Here is a 19,191-nt window from a genome sequence, read left to right as displayed (position 1 = left end):
TACCGTAAATAATTGGGATAGACCAAAGAGTGGAATTGCAAAGGAGAATTTAAATTTAAACATTCAAGAGCTTTGAGATTGGAAGATGGCTAAAGATGAAAGAGAACTGGAGAATTTTAAGTCATTGTATGATGTTATTGCTAATGAGTAAGGCGATCTGTAGATGGTAAACTGGAGGATAACAAACCAAAGTAAGGAGTATAGAATTTATAATATTCAGAGGATATGTATGACAGAATAAAGCAAATTTTAGTACAAGTTATGAAACAAATTAACAAACAAAATACAAATATAAACAATTTGAGTTGATCATCACACAAACATTAAGGGGAGAGGAACAAAATGTTTGAGAGGAATTGATAATGGAGAGAGTGTGGCAGGATAACTGAGGAAATATTAGAAGGAGACAGAGTGATGAATTTATTTGTAGGTTTAGCTAAAAAATATTATGAGGGACCGATTCACACTGGATGGGCTGTGGTAGATGTTCAGGAAGACGTGAAAGGAGGGCAGATCCCTGGAATATACTCAGCCAATGTAGCAGATTTAACGCTGTGAAACAAGCACTGAAATTAGTCAGGGGAGAGAGAGTTAGTCTATATACAGATACGAGGTATGAGCTGAAACTGTGTTGCTGGAAAAGCGCAGCAGGTCAGGCAACATCCAAGGAGCAAGAGAATTGACGTTTCGGATATGAGCCCTTCTTCAGGAATGAGGAGAGTGTGCCAAGCAGGCTAAGATAAAAGGTAGGGAGGAGGGACTTGGGGGAGGGGTGTTCGAAATGCGATAGGTGGAAGGAGGTTAAGGTGAGAATGATAGGCTGGAGTGGGGGTGGGGGCGGAGAGGTCAGGAAGAAGATTGCAGGTTAGGAAGGTGGTGCTGAGTTCAAGGGTTGGGACTGAGACAGGGTGGGGGGAGGGAAATGAGGAAATTGAGAAATCTGAGTTCATCCCTTGTGGTTGGAGGGTTCCGAGGCGGAAGATGAGGCGCTCTTCCTCCAGCCGTCGTGTTGTTATGGTCTGGCGATGGAGGAGTCCAAGGACCTGCATGTACTTGATGGAGTGGGAGGGGGAGTTGAAGTGTTGAACCATGGGGTGGTTGGGTTGGTTGGTCTGGGTGTCCCAGAGGTGTTCTCTGAAACATTCCGCAAGTAGGCGGCCTGTCTCCCCAATATACAGGAGGCCACATCGGGTGCAGCGGATGCAGTAAATGATGTGTGTGGAGGTGCAGGTGAATTTGTGGCGGATATGGAAGGATCCCTTGGGGCCTTGGAGGGAAATAAGGGGGCAAGTGTGGGTGCAGGTTTTGCATTTCATGCGTTGCAGGGGAAGGTGCCGGGAGTGGAGGTTGGGTTGGTGGACCTGACAAGGGAGTCACGGAGGGAGTGGTCTTTTTGGGACGCTGATAGGGGAGGGGAGGGAAATATATCCCTGGTGGTGGGTCCGTTTGGAGGTGGCGGAAATGACGATGGATGATACGATGTATATGGAGGTTGGTGGGCTGGTAGGTGAGGACCAGTGGGGTTCTGTCCTGGTGGCAATTGGAGAGGTGGGGCTCAAGGCTGGAGGAGCGGGAAGTGAAGGAGATGCGGTGGAGAGCATCGTCGATCACGTCTGGGGGAAAATTGCGGTCTTTGAAGAAGGAGGCCATCTGGGTTGTTCGGTATTGGAGCTGGTCCTCCTGGGAGTAGATGCGGCGGAGACGAAGGAATTGGGAATATGGGATGGGGTTTTTACAGGGGGCAGGGTGGGAGGAGGTGTAGTCTAGTTACCTGTGGGAGTCGGTTGGTTTATAGTAAATGTCTGTGTTGATTCGATCGTCTGAGAGAGAAATGGAGAGGTCTAGGAAATGCACTTTTCCAGCAACACATTTTCAGCTCTGATCTCCAGCATCTGCAGTCCTCACTTTCTCCTAACAGATAAGAGGTATGCCTAGCACAATACTATATGGTGGCCTGGACTCTGCGAGGGTGTATCACCTTGCCCAGGGACCACACACAACATGAAGAGCAGATTAAAGTTTTAGTGGAAGCAGCAAAACTACCCTGTTATTGAAATTACAGAAAGCACTGTACCCAATTAGAGGTAAATCTTCGAGGAGAAAGTGAGGACTGCAGATGCTGGAGATCAGAGCTTAAAATGTCTTGCTGAAAAAGCGCAGCAGGTCAGGCAGCATCCAAAGAGCAGGAGAATCGACATTTCGGGCATGAGCCTTCTTGAAGAAGGGCTGATGCCCGAAACATCGATTCTCCTGCTCTTTGGATGCTGCCTGACCAGCTGCCCTTTTCCACCAATATGAGGTAAAGCCAACATTGTGCCTGGAAAAAATGGATATTGATGTTGGAACTGATGATGAAATGAATCTCCTCTGATATCGAAAAAAATCAAAACATTCCTTTGTCTCCACCGATCTGCTCCCAGGAGGAGCAGTTCCAATACCGAACAACCCAGATGGCCTCCTTCTTCAAAGACCGCAATTTCCCCCCAGACGTGATCGACGATGCTCTCCACCGCATCTCCTCCACTTCCCGCTCCTCCGCCCTTGAGCCCCGCCCCTCCAATCGCCACCAGGTCAGAACCCCACTGGCTCTCACCTACCACTCTGTAGAAATCTGTGGGAGCCAAACAAGAGGCCGGACGAACACAGCAATCTAGGCAGCATCTGAAGGTGAAGAAGTCAACACTTTGGGTGTAACTCTAGTTCAGGACTGGGGATAGGTGTAATGGGAGCTGCAGATAAAGGTAGGGGGGAAGGAGGAAGGAATGTCACAGTGCTCTGGCAGTGAAAAAGGGACTCACTGAGTGCACGTCTGAGGGAGACCTTGAGAATATCGATGGCTGCATTTCCCCCATTTCATCGCTGTGTGGTGAGACAAAACCAGGGTTTAATGTCAACCATGAGCCAGAAACTGTAGACAAAGGGGTATGACCCAGAGGTAGAGTTAGAGAAGAAATGAACAAGACCCTATCCCTCAATGGAATTTAAAAAAGCCCTCTGTGAAAATGGGATTGTTATCACAGAGTATTCCCATAACAGTTACAAGGAGAGCATCCCTTACGTTCGACTGAAGTAAGTACTAAAATAAAGAGTGGTCTGAAAGTATCATAGATTCAAGACTTTCAAATCTTACTTCATTGAAAAGTTTAGAATTTTTTTAAAGATGATGTAGAAAAAATGTTGTAAAAAAATGGTTTAACTTTTTTGAGAACAAGTTAAACCATTTTTTTCCAACTTGAACTTCAAGTGAGAAATGTTTTGTCCATATACCTATTTAGAAGATGCTTTCTTTAAGAGAATAGAAATTTAAAATAGCATCTTGAGATTATTGAAAGATTTTGACAGGTTTATTTTAGATTTAATTCATGAAAGTATGACATGATATCAGCTTGTGACCTGGGCTCTGCTCCTTCCGAGACCAGCAGAGTTAACTCTTCCTACTGTCAGTTTAAAATCTTCTCACACACCTTGTGTGTGGTGAGATATGTTGTGGTGTGGATATTATTAATCCATAGGTTTCATGAACCCAACAAGGGAGCTGGAAGTCTTGTGGAGGCAAAGTCTTTTCTGAAACTGGGATTGATAAAATTACAAGATATATGCACAAACACACAATGGAAAATTCAATTGAATATTGGAGGTCAAATAAATTTAAATATTTAAATTTTAATTTAAAGCAAGAGCCAATGGAAGCAAATAGTCTAGATGGTTTTAATTTGTATCAGGAAATATTGGGATAGATTGTCTTGGAGGAAATTAGTTGAAACCCATTAGCCCAAACACTGCAGGGTTGTACACAAAATTAGTTGTTGTCAAGTTCGAATTTGGAATCCTTTTGAAAGGAAGGAAAAGCAAGTATAATCTAGCAAGTTACATTTGCGGAAATTATATGTACCTCATGTAAGTAAGGCCAAACATTCAAAATTCACTAATGCTTGAAATCACCCAGTAATAATATTTGATGTCTTTTTAAAAATTACTGTGAAAATATGCTATTTTGCTCTCTATTCTGGACAGTAAGGTTTCTGCAGTGTTTCTGAATCAGTTGTAATGGTAACTAGCTGGGCTACTTTTGGGAAAAAATGCATAGTAACAGGGGAAAAAAGGTGACAGCATCAAATGGAAATGGGGATTACTTACCTTGACTTTAATGCAATGGAATATATCCAATGACATCAAAGTATGAATAGAATTAGATAATTATCAGTGTTCTCTTGGAGCTATGTGAGCCCTGAGAGTTTTTGTAAGGAAACTGAATTGGCTGATCTGGCCACATTTGGAAAACTAGACCATGTGAGGAAGGTGCACAGGTCCTCTCCAGTAACTTCTGATCTTTTGAAAAGATCACCCGAAAGTCAAGAATGCATGGCATGATCTTGAGAAACTGATGTAAGAGTGCAGTGACAGTTGCTACATTGAAAGTAACTAACGTGCAGGAATGAATAGCAAAAATGCACTGAAGAACAGACCTCAGATAAAGAACAAAGAACAAAGGAACTGAACTAATCCAAATCCACTATCTAAACCTGTCACCCAATTCCTAAGCATTTGTATCCCTCTGCTCCCCCCATCCATGCATCTGTCCAGATGCACCTTAAATGAATCTACCATGCCTGCTTCTACTACCTCTGCTGACAACACATTCGAGGCACCTCCACACTCTATGTAAAGTACTTGTCACGTGTATCCCCCTTAAACTTTTCATCTCTCACCTTGAAAGCGTGACATCTTGTTATTAATCCTTCACCCTGGGAAAAAGCTTATTTCTATCTACCCTGTCTATACCCTTCATGATTTTGTAGACCTCAATCAGGTCCCCCTTCAATCTCCTCTTCCTCATGAAAACAATCCTAACCTACTCAACCTCTCTTCATAGCTAGCACCTTCCATACTTGGCAACATCCTCATAAACCTTCTCTGCACCTTCTCCAAAGCATCCACATCCTTTTGGTAATGTGGCAACCAGAACTGTACACAGTGTTCCAATTTGGCCGAACCAATGTCTTGTACAATTTTAACATGACCTGCCAGCTCTTGTACTCAGTAGCCCATCCAATGAAGGCAAGCATACCATATGCCATCTTGACCACTCTATCCAACTGTGCAGGGTACAATGGACCTGAACTCCCAGATCTCTCTGCTCATTAACCTTTCCCAAGGTTTTTCCGTTTACTGTATATTTCACTCTAGAATTAGACTTCCCAAAATGTATCGCCTCACCTTTGCCTGGATTGAACTCCATCTGCCACTTCTCCGCCTAACTTTCCAGTCTATCTATATCCTCCTGTATTCTTTGACAGTCCACTATGCTTTCTGCTACTCTACCAATCTTTGTGTCATCTGCAAACTTGAACCAATCTTCGTGTCATCTACAAATTTAACATGTAGACCTATTTGACAAAATGATTATGGTGGCCCGGAAGAGCACAAAAACATATTTTAAATGATAAGGCACTGATATATAATCCATAGAGAAATTGATTTTTGGTTTTGGTGAGAAGGAAAAGATTGCAATTGGAGACAGAGAGGGAAAACTGCTGAAGAAATATCCACAAGATGGGTAAAAATGAAGTAAGAACTGGAGAATCTTTGAAGTCCATGTACAATCTGTCACCAGTTAAGCACGAGCTGATCTTAAACTTTAAATGTATTATCACCTTGCAATTATTGGACAACACGTATGTCCTTATGCAAGGCCTTGATTCAGAGTGGATACAGTGGTAGGATCAAAAATAGTGTCTTCAAAACATGCCGTTAAGGTTGTGGTTCTGTTCGCCGAGCTGGAAGTTTTTGCTGCAAACGTTTCGTTCCCTGGCTAGGGAACATCATCAGTGCTATTGGAGCCTCCTGTGAAGCGCTGCTTTGATGTTTCTTCCGGTATTTATAGTGGTTTGTTCTTGCCGCTTCCGGGTGTCAGTTTCAGCTGTAGTGGTTTGTATATGGGGTCCAGGTCCATGTGTCTGTTAATGGAGTTTGTGGATGAATGCCATGCCTCTAGGAATTCCCTGGCTGTTCTCTGTCTGGCTTGTCCTATGATGGTAGTGTTTTCCCAGTCAAATTCATGTTCCTGGTTGTCTGAGTGTATAGCTACTAGGGATAGCTGGTCGTGTCGTTTTGTGGCTAGCTGATGTTCATGGATGCGGATTGTTAGCTGTCTTCCTGTTTGTCCTATATAGTGTTTTGTGCAGTCCTTGCATGGTATTTTGTAAACTACGTTAGTTTGGCTCGTGCTGGCTATTGGGTCCTTTGTTCTAGTGAGTTGTTGTCTGAGTGTGGAAGTTGGCTTGTGTGCTGTTATAAGTCCTAAGGGTCGCAGTAGTCTGGCTGTCAGTTCTGAGATGCTCCTGACGTATGGTAGTGTGGCTAGTCCTTTTGGTTGTGGCATGTCCTCGTTCCGTGGTCTATCTCTTAGGCATCTGGTGATAAAGTTGCGTGGGTATCCGTTTTTGGCGAATACCTTGTTATGCCGTTAAGGGTTAATCATTAAAGGTTAATGAGCAGGCGGTAAAGAGTTGGAAAACAGGCGTTATTGACAAGGTCAATTACCGTAAGATATAGGTCAACTGAGTGCTTGGTGTTTTCTTTATAACTGGCCCAGAAAAATGAAGGAAATTTTAGCTTATGCTGCATTTCATATCATTCAAATCACGGCTTTCACAGACAGACAACAAAATGTCTTTAAATCTAAGTAAGAAGGGAAGAGAATGCAAACAGTAAGACTCTGATAAGGCATGAAAACTGTATGATCTGAGATTTTTGATTTTTATATGAAAGAGAAAGGGAAAGCTTGACCTACCTGATATGAGGCTTTTTAAAATAGTTATAATTACAAATACATACAATAAATAGAAGCAGCAGGTGTTGAATGCAATCTGGCAGGTTACATTGCCATTTTAAACATTCCCAATGGAAGGTCATTTTTACTTTACTCATTATCCATGGCCGTTTGATATAGTCAGGAATATTCAATACTGGCTTTGAAATTAATCTACGATCAGTCGCAGAAAAAGGAATTTCAGATGAACATAAATGTTTGTGTAGCGATATCATTTCAGGGCCATGGAACTGACTGTAATTTTGTCTATCTCTACATACTCAAACATACTGCATCCTTTCTTGAGACAAACTAGCTCAACTGGCAAATGCAGTAGCATTTCATTAGTAGTAGTAATTGAGTTTTACTTACTCCCAAAACTCAATGATGGGCTTGGTGGCATTTTCTCCTTTTGTCCAATTGCTAGCTGAGGAGTTCTTAGTAAATTCCACACAGTTATCTGTAAATCCATAAGTAAGGAATGGTTAGATGCTAACAGTTTTTTGGGGGCTAATATCAAACCAACAAGTTGGATTTTCTATCTTGGAACTACGCTAGAACTCAGCTTCAGAGGAGGGTGGTTGTCTTCTCCAAAACAATTGATTGCTCTGGGCAAGATTTTCAAAATTGATTCATTGAATGGAAGGATTTGTACTGAGATTTTTGCCACAGATAATGTCCCCCTGTTTAGCACTGGAATTTTGAGCAGGGAGCAGGTTTTTTTTTGCAATATTATGAAACCTGCTCTATAAGAAAACCCCATCAGGAAGATTTAGCACAAGAAGCAACATTAAAATTGACTGTGTTAAGATACTCTGGGTTACCCAAAGACAGGAAATTCAGAATGAATCTCTCAGGTTTAATTTTCTTAAATGTTTTAACTTCCTTTAAAAAATCCTTTAATTTAGACGTTACCTTATATTCTAGCTAGTTAAAATTATAATCTGGTTTTATGTGTGTGCATAACCAATTGGCCAATTTTCACAACTGCATGGTTTCTTTAAGTCTATCATTTTCTACAATGACTTATTTCAGTTTAGGAGTAACACACTGAATTCATTTTAAATTAGAAAGTAATAATACAAGAACTAAGAGCAGGAGTAAGCAATTCAGTCCCTTGAGTTATTCCTGACCTACCCTGCTTCAATACCTACGCTGCTATATTTAAAAGCTCCATAGCCTGACTTATCAAAATCACAGCTCTCAGTTCTGTAGGACCATACTTTTAAAAAAGTTAATGCGTGATGAAGATACCTATATGTTTGCCTTTAGTTAAAACATTGGTTAATCAAATTTCAGCTGGACATAATCTGTTTTCAGGAAAACAGATCTCACAAAAAAAGGATACCCTTGAAACATCATTCGGGCCATTAACACACTTGGTCAGGTTTGGTTTCCTTCCAATAGTCATTGCGCATTTGGATATCTTCAGAGATACTTCTCTCTGAAAAGTTTCACCTGTAAAAACATGACTTTGTGATCAAAGGATTTTTAAGATGACTTAATCCAACTGAGGGAAAGTGCACCCTAGCATCTTTGTCACTCAACCATTCCCTAAAACTCCTCATTTTATTTTCACAAAGCTCCATTTTGAGGGAGCTTTTCAGTACAAATCCATCTATGAGACAAAACTGGTTGCCCCGTGTCTGCTACCTTAGATTAACTCCAAACACTCTCCAAATATCTAATTCACTTTTTTTGTCTCTGTTATTAGGTCATCCTCAAGTTTATTAGCAGTCACCAAAAATTCTCAACTATGAAGATTTCCATTTTTACTTCTGGCCCAACAGAGTCCTGTGGTCTTTATTTTATTACTCAATAATATCAGCTATGGCCTCTAGCTGGGCCTTATTTTTTGTCAGGGAGGACTCTTATTGTCCTACCGCCATTTTGTCCTGTCAGAGTTTGATTTTTTGCTATAAGATCCTTTAGTCAAATAAACAGCCCACTTTCTGGAAACAAAAAAAAATCTGGAGATCACAGCAGGTTGGGCAGCATTCATGGAGAGAAAGAAAGCTAGCATTTGAAGACTAGATGAGTTTATCAAAGCTAAAATGAAGTGCGTGCCCCGTTATCACTTTCACCCTAATTATGGACTGTGAATTTAACCATCATCTTGAGCATTAAATCAATATTAAATTTGCCTGTACCCTGTCCTATACCTTCCACGTGACCGCATTCCTCCTCTCATGGAATTCTTTTATATATGTGGCAACATATATATAGTATATATAGGGATATAGTAACATTGTCCTGTGTGGCACAATCACTCATCACTTTTAATTCTTGAACTACTATATTCTATTTTTAAAACACTCATCACAAAGGATATGTACTTGGGAGGTATAAGATGCCACATTGTTTTCGATCAGCCATTTAGAGTTTGTGATTTAACAGTTAATTTTGATTAATCATAATCTTGATGAATTAATTGATTTCCACATTTGTTAAGTATTCTTACTATTATGACAATGACATAATAATGTGTTATGACTTAAACCAGCAACACAGAAAAGATTTATCCCATGTAGTAACCTGTGAAAATTCGAGAAGCCAAGAACTATTTAAAGTAAAACTTAACAGCTTTATTTCTTAAAATATAGAGACATAGAGTCATAGAGGCATACAGCACAGAAACAGACCCTTTGGTCCAACTCATCCATGCTGATCAGATATCCCAACCCAATCTAGTCACACCTGCCAGCATCCGGCCCATATCCCTCTAAATCTTTCCTATTCATATACACATCCAGATGCCTTTTAAAAGTTGCAATTGTACCAGCCTCCACCACTTCCTCTGGCAGCTCATTCCCTACACGTACCACGCTCTGAGTGAAAAAATTGCCCCTTAGGTCTCTTTTATATCTTTCCCTTCTCACCATAAACCTATACCCTCTTGTTCTGGACTCCCCCACCGGGGAAAAGATTTCGTCCATTTATCCTATCCGTGACCCTCATGATTTTATAAACCTCTATAAGGTCAACCCTCAGCTTCCGACGCTCCAGGGAAAACAGCCCTAACCTATTCAACCTCTCTCTGTAGCTCAAATCCTCCAACCCTGTCAGCATGCTTGTAAATCTTTTCTGAACCCTTTCAAGTTTCACAAAATCTTTCTGATAGGAAAGAGACCAGAATTTCATGCAATATTTCAACTATGGCCTAACCAATGTCCTGTACAGCCGCAACATGATCTCCCAACTCCTGTACTCAATACTCTGACCAATAAAGGAAAGCATACCAAACGCTTTCTTCACAATCCTATCTGTGACTCCACTTTCAAGGAGCTATGAACCTGCACTCCAAGATCTCTTTGATCAGCAATACTCCAGGACATTACTATTCAGTATATAAATCCTGCTAAGATTTGCTTTCTCAAAATGCAGCACCTCGCATTTATCTGAATTAAACTCCATCTGCCACTTCTCAGCCCATTAGTCTGTCTGATTAAAATCCTGTTATAATCAGACGGAACCTTCTTCTTTGTCCACTAAACTTCTAATTTTGGTGACTTCAGCAAACTTACTAACTATACCTCTTATGCTCACATTCAAATCATTTATACAAATGATGAAAAGCAGTGGACTCAGCACCAATCCTTGTGGCACTCCACTGGTCACAGGCCTCCAGTCTGAAAAACAATTCCCCACCACCACCCTCTGTCTTCTACTTTTGAGCCAGTTCTATATCCAAATGTTGAGTTCTCTCTGAATTCCATGAGATCTAATCTTGCAAAAACAGTCTCCCGTGGGGAACCTTGTTGAATGCCTTACTTAAGTCCATATAATTAATTAACAGCTATAACACAAACTTTGAGGTATTCTTCCTCTAGTCTATCTTTTACCTTACCTTCTACAATACTAGTCCAATAAAATCCCCCAATTAAGATTTACCAAAATTTCAAGTTTTCAGAACCAGCCAGCCGTCGCATCTTCTGTTTGGGTCTTCTTGTATCTTCTTTTCTTCTTCTTGGGGATTATGCTTCACATGTCATGGATTGATAAAGGTACCTTTAAGAGAGCTATTTTTGAGCAATCTCTACATGTTGGTGGCATGGCGGTTCTCCTCTCAACTGTTCAATTTTACCCCATCTTATACCCCCAAAGCATCGGATTATGTCATTGGCTTTTAAGATTGTCAATACACTAAATTCAAACTTGATTGGAATTTGGTATTTTTGGGGGTATAATTTAGACTGATTGGCCTAATTCAAACCTGTTTTTGTCTTCAGGCAACCAGCCAAATTAACTGCTGGACCATGTGCTACATTGTATCTTTTTGAGAACATGTGGTACTGTCAAGTAGTTCTGCCAGATTTTAACTTTCTTAAAGGCACAGTACATCCACATCTTCAAAACAAATGTAACAAATAAGAACATGTCTAGGTCATTCAGTTCTTCAAGGCTGCTCCAGCAATGAGATTGTGGCTCATCTTCTAACTCAACACTATTTCCTTGTATCAGCTCCACATCCCTTTGATGTTTTTAATATGTAGTAATCAGTCGATCTCAGTCTTGAACACTCAGTTGAACCTTCACAGCCCTCAGGAGCTTTCCAAGGCCTTTCCATTCCTTCACGGGGCTTGCTTTTAAAATAAACCAAATCTACTGAATTAAATTCTGCCCCAATATAATGCAATATCTCAAAGTCCTCCAAATTTTTATCAAGACATCAACTTTTATGAAAGCTTGTTTCTTTTCATGGAAAGCAGCCAAACATGCAGAATAAAATATAATTGTTGAGCAATTACTTGTTGAGCAGAAGGATCATTACAGCACAGAAAGCAGCTTTGCATTTTAACCAGAGACCAATAAATATCGACAATACCCTTCAATTATCTAGAATTAAATATTTCAGTGGATTGCCGAAGAAAAGAAAGTTGTCAACTTGTGTTCTGTTGATTAGTTAAAAATGTTCATAGCATTTAATTGAAATTCTGTGAAAGGAATCATATGAGAATATCAACTGCAGCATTCATGATCATGATATCCAGGTGTTCACACACTTCTTTGAAATCATTATTGATAAATGCCTTTCCATCATCGCACAGAATCTTTAATAGTGTCCCATGTCAGGTCCCTCTCCTATTTTTCCACAAATCTATCTAAAACTTATCCCTCGGTCCTGACTATATATTAGATCTACAGCATGCAGAGTAAAAATACTTTTGTCTTTATCCTATCCTATAAATCCATGGCAACCAACTTGTTCCAATGAAACCTGACAAAAGAAATGACCGTGTTCTCTGGTTCTTTTCAGAGATTTCACACTTCCCGATATACCTATCTATTAGCATCATATGTTCTTCATTAACCACAACTGCATCTTTTAGCAGGATCTTAGCCCTTGTCAAGTATGGAAAGTGAACTTTTTATGTGACATTAAGATCATGTTTTTTTTCTCTCTCCAATTTACTTAATGCCTTTAGCATTGGTCTAAAGCCCTGATGAGAAACATCAGGTTTCATTAAGGGAATACCACAATATCCTGACTGGGTAAACTACAGGTCTATTAATATCAAAATCACAGCTGCCTTTTTAAGCTTCATATCAAATTTAATTATTTAGTCTTTTTCACAAAATGTTCATTCAGTTGAAGAAGTATCTCATCAGAGACTACATCAGTACTTATAAAATAGCTTACTCTAGCTACTTTATGGAATTATTACCTGCTTTAATGGTCTCAACGAATTGCAACCATCAAACCTAAAGTAAAGTACTTTTACAGTCATTAGCTTTGCATCAATCTTCACCACTTAGTGAATCAAGATAACATTTTAATCAATCCAGTCAACATATCATTGAAGTGCAGGCATTATCTAAAACTGAGCAGTTACATGATTCCACAACCAGCATATTCAGAGTAAGGAAACTTATGACCAGTGTAGTTTATTTGGATTCATCATTAGTTTCATTCTCTTTTCAGTTCTTTACATCATGTATCATTTTCAGAACCCGATCTCTCTATACTTGGTTGCATAAAGCTATTTGGTATCTCAACTAAAACATTTACCAATCATCTTTGGACTTTCCTGAGATTAATTTCCCATTATTATTGCTCTAATGCTGCTGCAATAGCCAAATCTGTTAAATATGCTTTCACTATCATTCTGCCAATTTTTGGCCTTTTCAACGTATTGACACTTACTGCTTAAACTTGGGCCTCTTTACACTTTAACAATCATTGAATCTTCTAACCTTTTGGACACCATAAAGAATCCTATTCATTCCATAAAGGTTGAAGAAAATTATTATTTCCCCTGATTCATTTTTAAGGCAGTAAACATCTGATAAAACAGGGGTCTTCCACGCTGAGAACCAAACACCAGTTCATACTAGGAGTCTGGCAAAAGTCAACAGATCTGACATCATTTGTGGAGAGAAAGCAGAGTTATCGTTTCGAGTCCAATGACCCACCTTCAGAAGAAGGGTCTGAAGAAGAGTCACTGGACCCAAAACCTTCATCCAGTCGAAGCATCTGGTGTAATACTGGCTATTTGAGAACAAAGGCTGCTCAGTTGAAGCATGGCTCTTATTAGGAACATGAGCACAGACACCAAGGAACACCTCTACTAAGGCTCCAACTGAACAAACAATTGACACTTTGAAGCAGGTGTTCCATTGCCTTGACAGGTTTAGAGTACCAGCCTGAGAGTGTCACTCAGTACCATTCAGCTGAATGTTCCATAACAGCAATCAAATAGGATGCAATTGTCAATATGACTTGTGCCTCTATTTCATAAGGTTAAGTACGTGTGTAAGGTCAAATTTGAATACTTCCAAGATTAGTGCAATAAGCTGGGGAACCTGCAAATCTGGAAATTTGTTCAATTTAATTCAACACTCAGAAATGAAATGCAGATATCAGACTGTAGTTAATGGACACGAAAAGAATTGGCTTGCTAAAGTCTTTTGTTGAAAGATGAAGCGCTCTATAGCCCTTAACCCCATAGTAAAGCTAAATCAGATTGGGTAAATTCCCCTAGCAATCTCTCTCACTTAAATTCATGCTATTCAGATCTCACAGGCATATTTCTGAGTCAATCATATCAAATGAGTCGAATTAGTTATCCTTGAGGAAAATAAAATCAGCAGAGGATATTAGCATCTTCCAAATAGCTTACTTTTTGAATGTAAATTACCTATACCTAAATACATGAAATAACATAGGTTCTGGGAAACTCTGTTAAAAGGTATACCTCACCACTTATGGAGTGCATAGGTGAATGGTTTGTGAAATTGTATTCAGAAAATTATATAAGACAAATTAATAATTTTTACAAGTGCATTAATTTTTTAAGCTGAAAATGTGTTGCTGGAAAAGCGCAGCAGGTCAGGCAGCATCCAAGGAGCAGGCGAATCGTCGTTTTGGGAATGAGCCCTTCTTCAGGAAGCCCTTCTTTGGGCTCATGCCCGAAACGTCGATATTCCTGCTCCTTAGATGCTGCCTGACCTGCTGTGCTTTTCCAGCAACACATTTTCAGCTCTGATCTCCAGCATGTGCAGTCCTCACTTTCTCCAGTAATTTTCTAAGACTATCAAAGAATGGAAAACAAAATCTTACTCCTAATATAGAATTGGAAAGTTCAATGTTACACTGTTAGAGTATCCAAAATTCGGTGTAAAATGTAACTTTAAATTCCTTATGTAGGTAGCAAGTTATTCTCTCTTGTTTATAAAAAGAAATACCTACCACACTATGTATTGTCTGATGAAGCCCAACACCTCCATTTCCAGTATTTGGGTTTAAACTGTTCTTAATCTACTTATTTCATACCTTACAAATTTCATACCTTTCCTTTCATTACCTCTCTGTGTGGGTTCATTATCCAAATAAGATCAGTCAGTTATTCTCAAATTATTTAATTGATGAAAAGTCCCTTATAATGAATTTGTGAACTTTTATCTGGTCAAACTCTTTATAGTATCTTATAGTAGGCAAACTATGACTTTGGTTTATTGATTAATTATTGTGTTTAATTAAAGTCATTTCTCTTTGAAAAAAATTATTAACTACTCTTTTTCATTAACTAAAATTTACATACCATCTGTCTTTTATTATGGTTGATCAGTTTGGTTTGGTTCTTGTGATTGATCATGCTTACTTGAATTGGTTAGAGTTAACAAAACTTTGAGATGCCATTTTGTATTTTCCCTTTAAGCTGAACTTGGGTCCTATGCCTAAAGACCATAAGACCATAAGAGATAGGAGTGGAAGTAAGACGTATTGGCCGATTGAGTCCACTCCATCATTCAATCTCTGCTGGACATGCCCCAGTGCCAGTATGTCCTTCCTGAGGTGTGGGGCCCAAAACTGGACACAGTATTCTAAATGGGGCCTAACTAGAGCTTTATAAAGTCTCAGTAGCACATCACTGCTTTTACATTCCAACCCTCTTGAGTTGAATGACATTGCATTTGCTTTCTTAGCGAGATTTGAGAAGATTTGTAGTTCAGGTTGAGGTTCTGGATGTAGGTTTGCTCGCTGAGCTGGAAGGTTCATTTTCAGACGTTTCATCACCACACTTCAGTGAGCCTCTGGATGAAGCATTGCTGATGATTCCTGCTTTCTGTTTATATGTTTGGGTTTCTTTGGGTTGGTGATGTCATTTCCTGTGGTGATGTCATTTCCTATGTTGATGTTATATTCTGTTTTTTTCTCAGGTAAATCGGGTCCAAGTCAATGTGTTTGATGATAGAGTTCCGGTTGCTTTCTTAACCATGATACAACCTTCCAATCAACCTTTAGAGAAACCTGTACTAGCACTCCCAGATCCCTTTGTACTTTGGCGTTATGAACTTTCTCACCATTTATAAAATAGTCCATGCCTAAATTCTTTTTTCCAAAGTGCAAGACATCACATTTGCTCACACTGAATTTCATCAGCCATTTCCTGGACCATTCTCCGAAACTGTCTAAATCTTTCTGTAGCCTCCCCACCTCTGTAGAACTACCCACTTGTCCACCTAACTTCGCCAGAATGCCCCCAAGTCTCTTCATCCAGATCATTTATATATAAAGTGAACAGCTGTGGCCCCAATTCTGAACCTTGTGGGACACCACTTGTCACCAGCTGCCATTCTGAAAAAGTACCTTTTTATCCCAACTCTTTGCCTTCTGTCAGACAGCCAATCCTCAATCCATGCCAGTAGCTCACCTTGAACACTATTGGCCCTCACCTTACTCAGCAGCCTTCTGTGCGACACTTTATCAAAGGCCTTTTGGAAATCTAGGTAGATAACTTCCACTGGATTTCCCTGGTTTAATCTACTTGTTACCCCTTCAAAGAATTCTAACAGGTTTGTCAGGCATGACCTCCCCTTAATAAATCCATGCTGACTTGTTCTAATTCAATCCTGTACTTCCAAGAATTTAGAAATTTAATCCTTAATGATGGATTTTAGAATTTTATCTACAACTGAGGTTAGGCTAATTGGCCTATAATTTTCATCTTTTGTCTGGGGTTCCTCAGCATGCTCTTTTAAATGTAAGAAAACTATTATCATGGGACCTTAAGTGATGGTCTGTTCTACTTGATTAATTTAATTTAACAGAATATTTGTAATAGCTTTATATTTTTTTCTAGACTTGTCTTGGTCAAATCCATTTTTTTGCAGATTTCAATGTAGCAGAGATGCTGGGATGGATTTTTAACTAAAAAGCTTTTCTAACCAATGTCTTCAGAAATGGAATCCATGGAAACGTTTGTTTTACTTTTACATGTATTGAATGAATTATTTTACAAGTGTAACATATTCTGCCCAATTTTCTATATTTTTTTCCAAATTAAACCTATATTCCTACACTTCTTTCCAAGGAAACCTCTTGTTCTTGTTTAGTCCATGACACCTGCCAAAAGGGTGGCATGGTGGCTCAGTGGTTAGCACTGCTGCCTCACAGGACCTGGGTTCGATTCTAGCCTTGGGTGACTGTCTGTGTGGATTTTGCACATTCTCCCCGTATCTGCGTGGCTTTCCTCTGGGTGCTCCGGTTTCCTCCCACAGTCCAAAGATGTGCAGGTGAGGTGATTTGGCCATGCTAAATTGCCCACAATGTTCAGGGATGTGTAGATTAGCAGCATTAGTCAGTGGTAAATGTAGGATATTAGGGTAGGGGAATGGGTCTGGGTGGGTTTCCCTTCAGAGGGTCAGTGTGGACTTGTTGGGCCAAAGGGCCTATTTCCACACTGTATGACTCTATATGACTCTATGAAAATGAAATACATGATTTTCACCTTATCTTTACTTATTAAAAATGTTATACTTGAGACAAGGCAGCTAGGATTGAGTAATAGTTTCCTGCATCCCAAGAATTAATGTAAAAAACAATTTAATAGCAGAATTCTTCTCAAGATCTGTGCCATCTACGGTGTTACCTGTGTTCCATTGTTGTCCACATTGAATCCATGGCAGTTCAGCAAAGAATGAATTGAAGAAGTAGAAGATAGACCAAGTGAGAATAATGATGTAATAAATAGTCTGATACAAATCAATGAGTATTGTTCCATAACCTATACCTGCCAAAAGGAAGAGAGAGTGAAAGTACACTGAATGTAAGTTTGTTTAAATAGTGCAGATTACCAACTCAATAAAAACAGTCACTATTATGGGATAAACTTTAAGCTACACTAAAATAATTATTATCTTTGTACTATAATTTATCTTACACAGGGAGGAAAGAAAAAATGATATTAACAATTTATGTATTTTGGAAAATTAGCTCAGTTAAGAATACTCAAATCGGAGATGAGATGAGTATTAATTAAAATTTTAGGGGAAATTTTGAGTTGGCAATCTTGGGACTGCCTGCAAATTGAAACAATAGTGTCCTGCAGCCGATATCTCGGTAACTCCACACCTCAACAAAGGAATCTAAGTTTGTTGAAATTGTTCATTGGCTTCATATTAGCTCTAGCTGTTCAGCTATGGCAGGCACAACATCCAAACATGCTGAAATTCCATTCATGTCATTCTGGCTTCTCTCTTGAAGAACATAGTGGAAAATAATTAAACACAACAGAACAGAATTGGTCAGGAGCAAGGATGCCTACATTTCCTCAACCACCTACAAGGAGGTTTGTTGGTCACGACACCACCTGAACATGAACGGTGACTACAGTATTTCATGTTATGTTCCTTTTCAACGTCGAACTTATCATCAATTTGGCATAATTAACAAGATATGATTAATACTGCTGACAGTATTAGCAAGGTCATCTTGCTTTCCACCCACTCCCTTTCCACACACCAACATTCCCCTTCCCCTCAGACACTCAAGGAGTGCAGCCTTCCCAGCAGATAGCCCAAAGAAGGCAGAGAGCAGAGCATTTATGAAAGGTCATCACCACTGATATGACGCTTGCAACCACCAACTGAGATATTGGTAATACACATAACTTGGATGCAAGTATGGAGTGGTTATCAGCACATGATGGGTCAGCTGGCTGTGAATTGGAGAAAGGATAATTTGTATACCAGATCACATATGATCTCTGCTAAAGGAAAGTGCTGATGGACATACACAGCAAAATGCATCCTCACAAGGACAACTTCATGACACTGTCAAGGAGCATGGAGCAGTCCAGCTCCAGACTAGCAGAAGGCATGGCCTATTATCTACGTCCATATTAAAATGCAGACCCAGAGACACACTATTTCTTTTATAGTGATGGACAGACTACCTAGGCCTTGAGAGATTGTAGCAATGTTCTGTGGAAAACCCAGCACAAAATCCCCAAATAAAAGTTCCACAGTACTTCCTGATACTTCCCAATTTGGGGCACCAATTTTTTTTTTAAAATAACAAGTGCAAGGGCAATCTTAGAGCAGAACATTGCCTGACTCTGTGGGGCATCCTGGCATTGTATTTGCTGGTTGGGAAATCAGGGTAATGTTAGCTCAAGGCCCTTTGGCACACACTTGCCAATTTCATCCCTGAATACAAAGCTACTATTGGCACAAGACAACCCAAAAGAAGGAGTATTTTAACAGCAGTAAAATTCGATAAGAAAGAGAAACATGATCAATGATGAACCACGTATGTTAACTGTTTAAAAAATTGGACTAAAATGTCCATCTTTTAAGAAAGCTGATGAAGGACATACAAAGGTTAATATTTAGCAAGGTGGTAAAATAATTTGAGGCAGAGTTCTCTCTTTTATACTTGGGCCTAAGTAATCACCTGGTCATAATGTATTGACGAAAATTAGAAAGGTGGTAATATTTACACCCACATTGAGTCTAAAGTGTGATTACTTCTAACTTATGGAAACCAATGGCATAGCATGATGAGGTGGCCTATTGTTGTCATTACTTTTTCTAATTGTTCATATCCTATTCCTTACCAATTCACACTGTTCTGGGAAAGGAGACTGAACAGGCAA

At 39.5% G+C, this 19,191-nt stretch overlaps 1 protein-coding gene across 1 annotated transcript in view; it reads right to left on the bottom strand.

Annotated features, from left to right (window-relative positions):
* The window catches only part of LOC132825062 (sodium- and chloride-dependent GABA transporter 2-like), a 67,138-nt gene that overhangs the window by 33,073 nt on the left and 14,874 nt on the right, over nt 1–19,191 (bottom strand). The window contains exons 3-4 of the mRNA XM_060840069.1: nt 17,185–17,325; nt 7,184–7,271 (exon numbers count right to left, since the gene is read on the bottom strand). Of these exons, the coding sequence (XP_060696052.1) occupies nt 7,184–7,271; nt 17,185–17,325 (229 nt within the window). The remainder of the gene's footprint in view (nt 1–7,183; nt 7,272–17,184; nt 17,326–19,191) is intronic.

This window comes from Hemiscyllium ocellatum, chromosome 19 (assembly GCF_020745735.1).
Source record: "Hemiscyllium ocellatum isolate sHemOce1 chromosome 19, sHemOce1.pat.X.cur, whole genome shotgun sequence".
Lineage (NCBI taxonomy): Eukaryota > Metazoa > Chordata > Chondrichthyes > Orectolobiformes > Hemiscylliidae > Hemiscyllium > Hemiscyllium ocellatum.
Note: the sequence above shows the minus strand (reverse complement) of the source record. Positions and strands in the feature narration are given on the sequence as shown.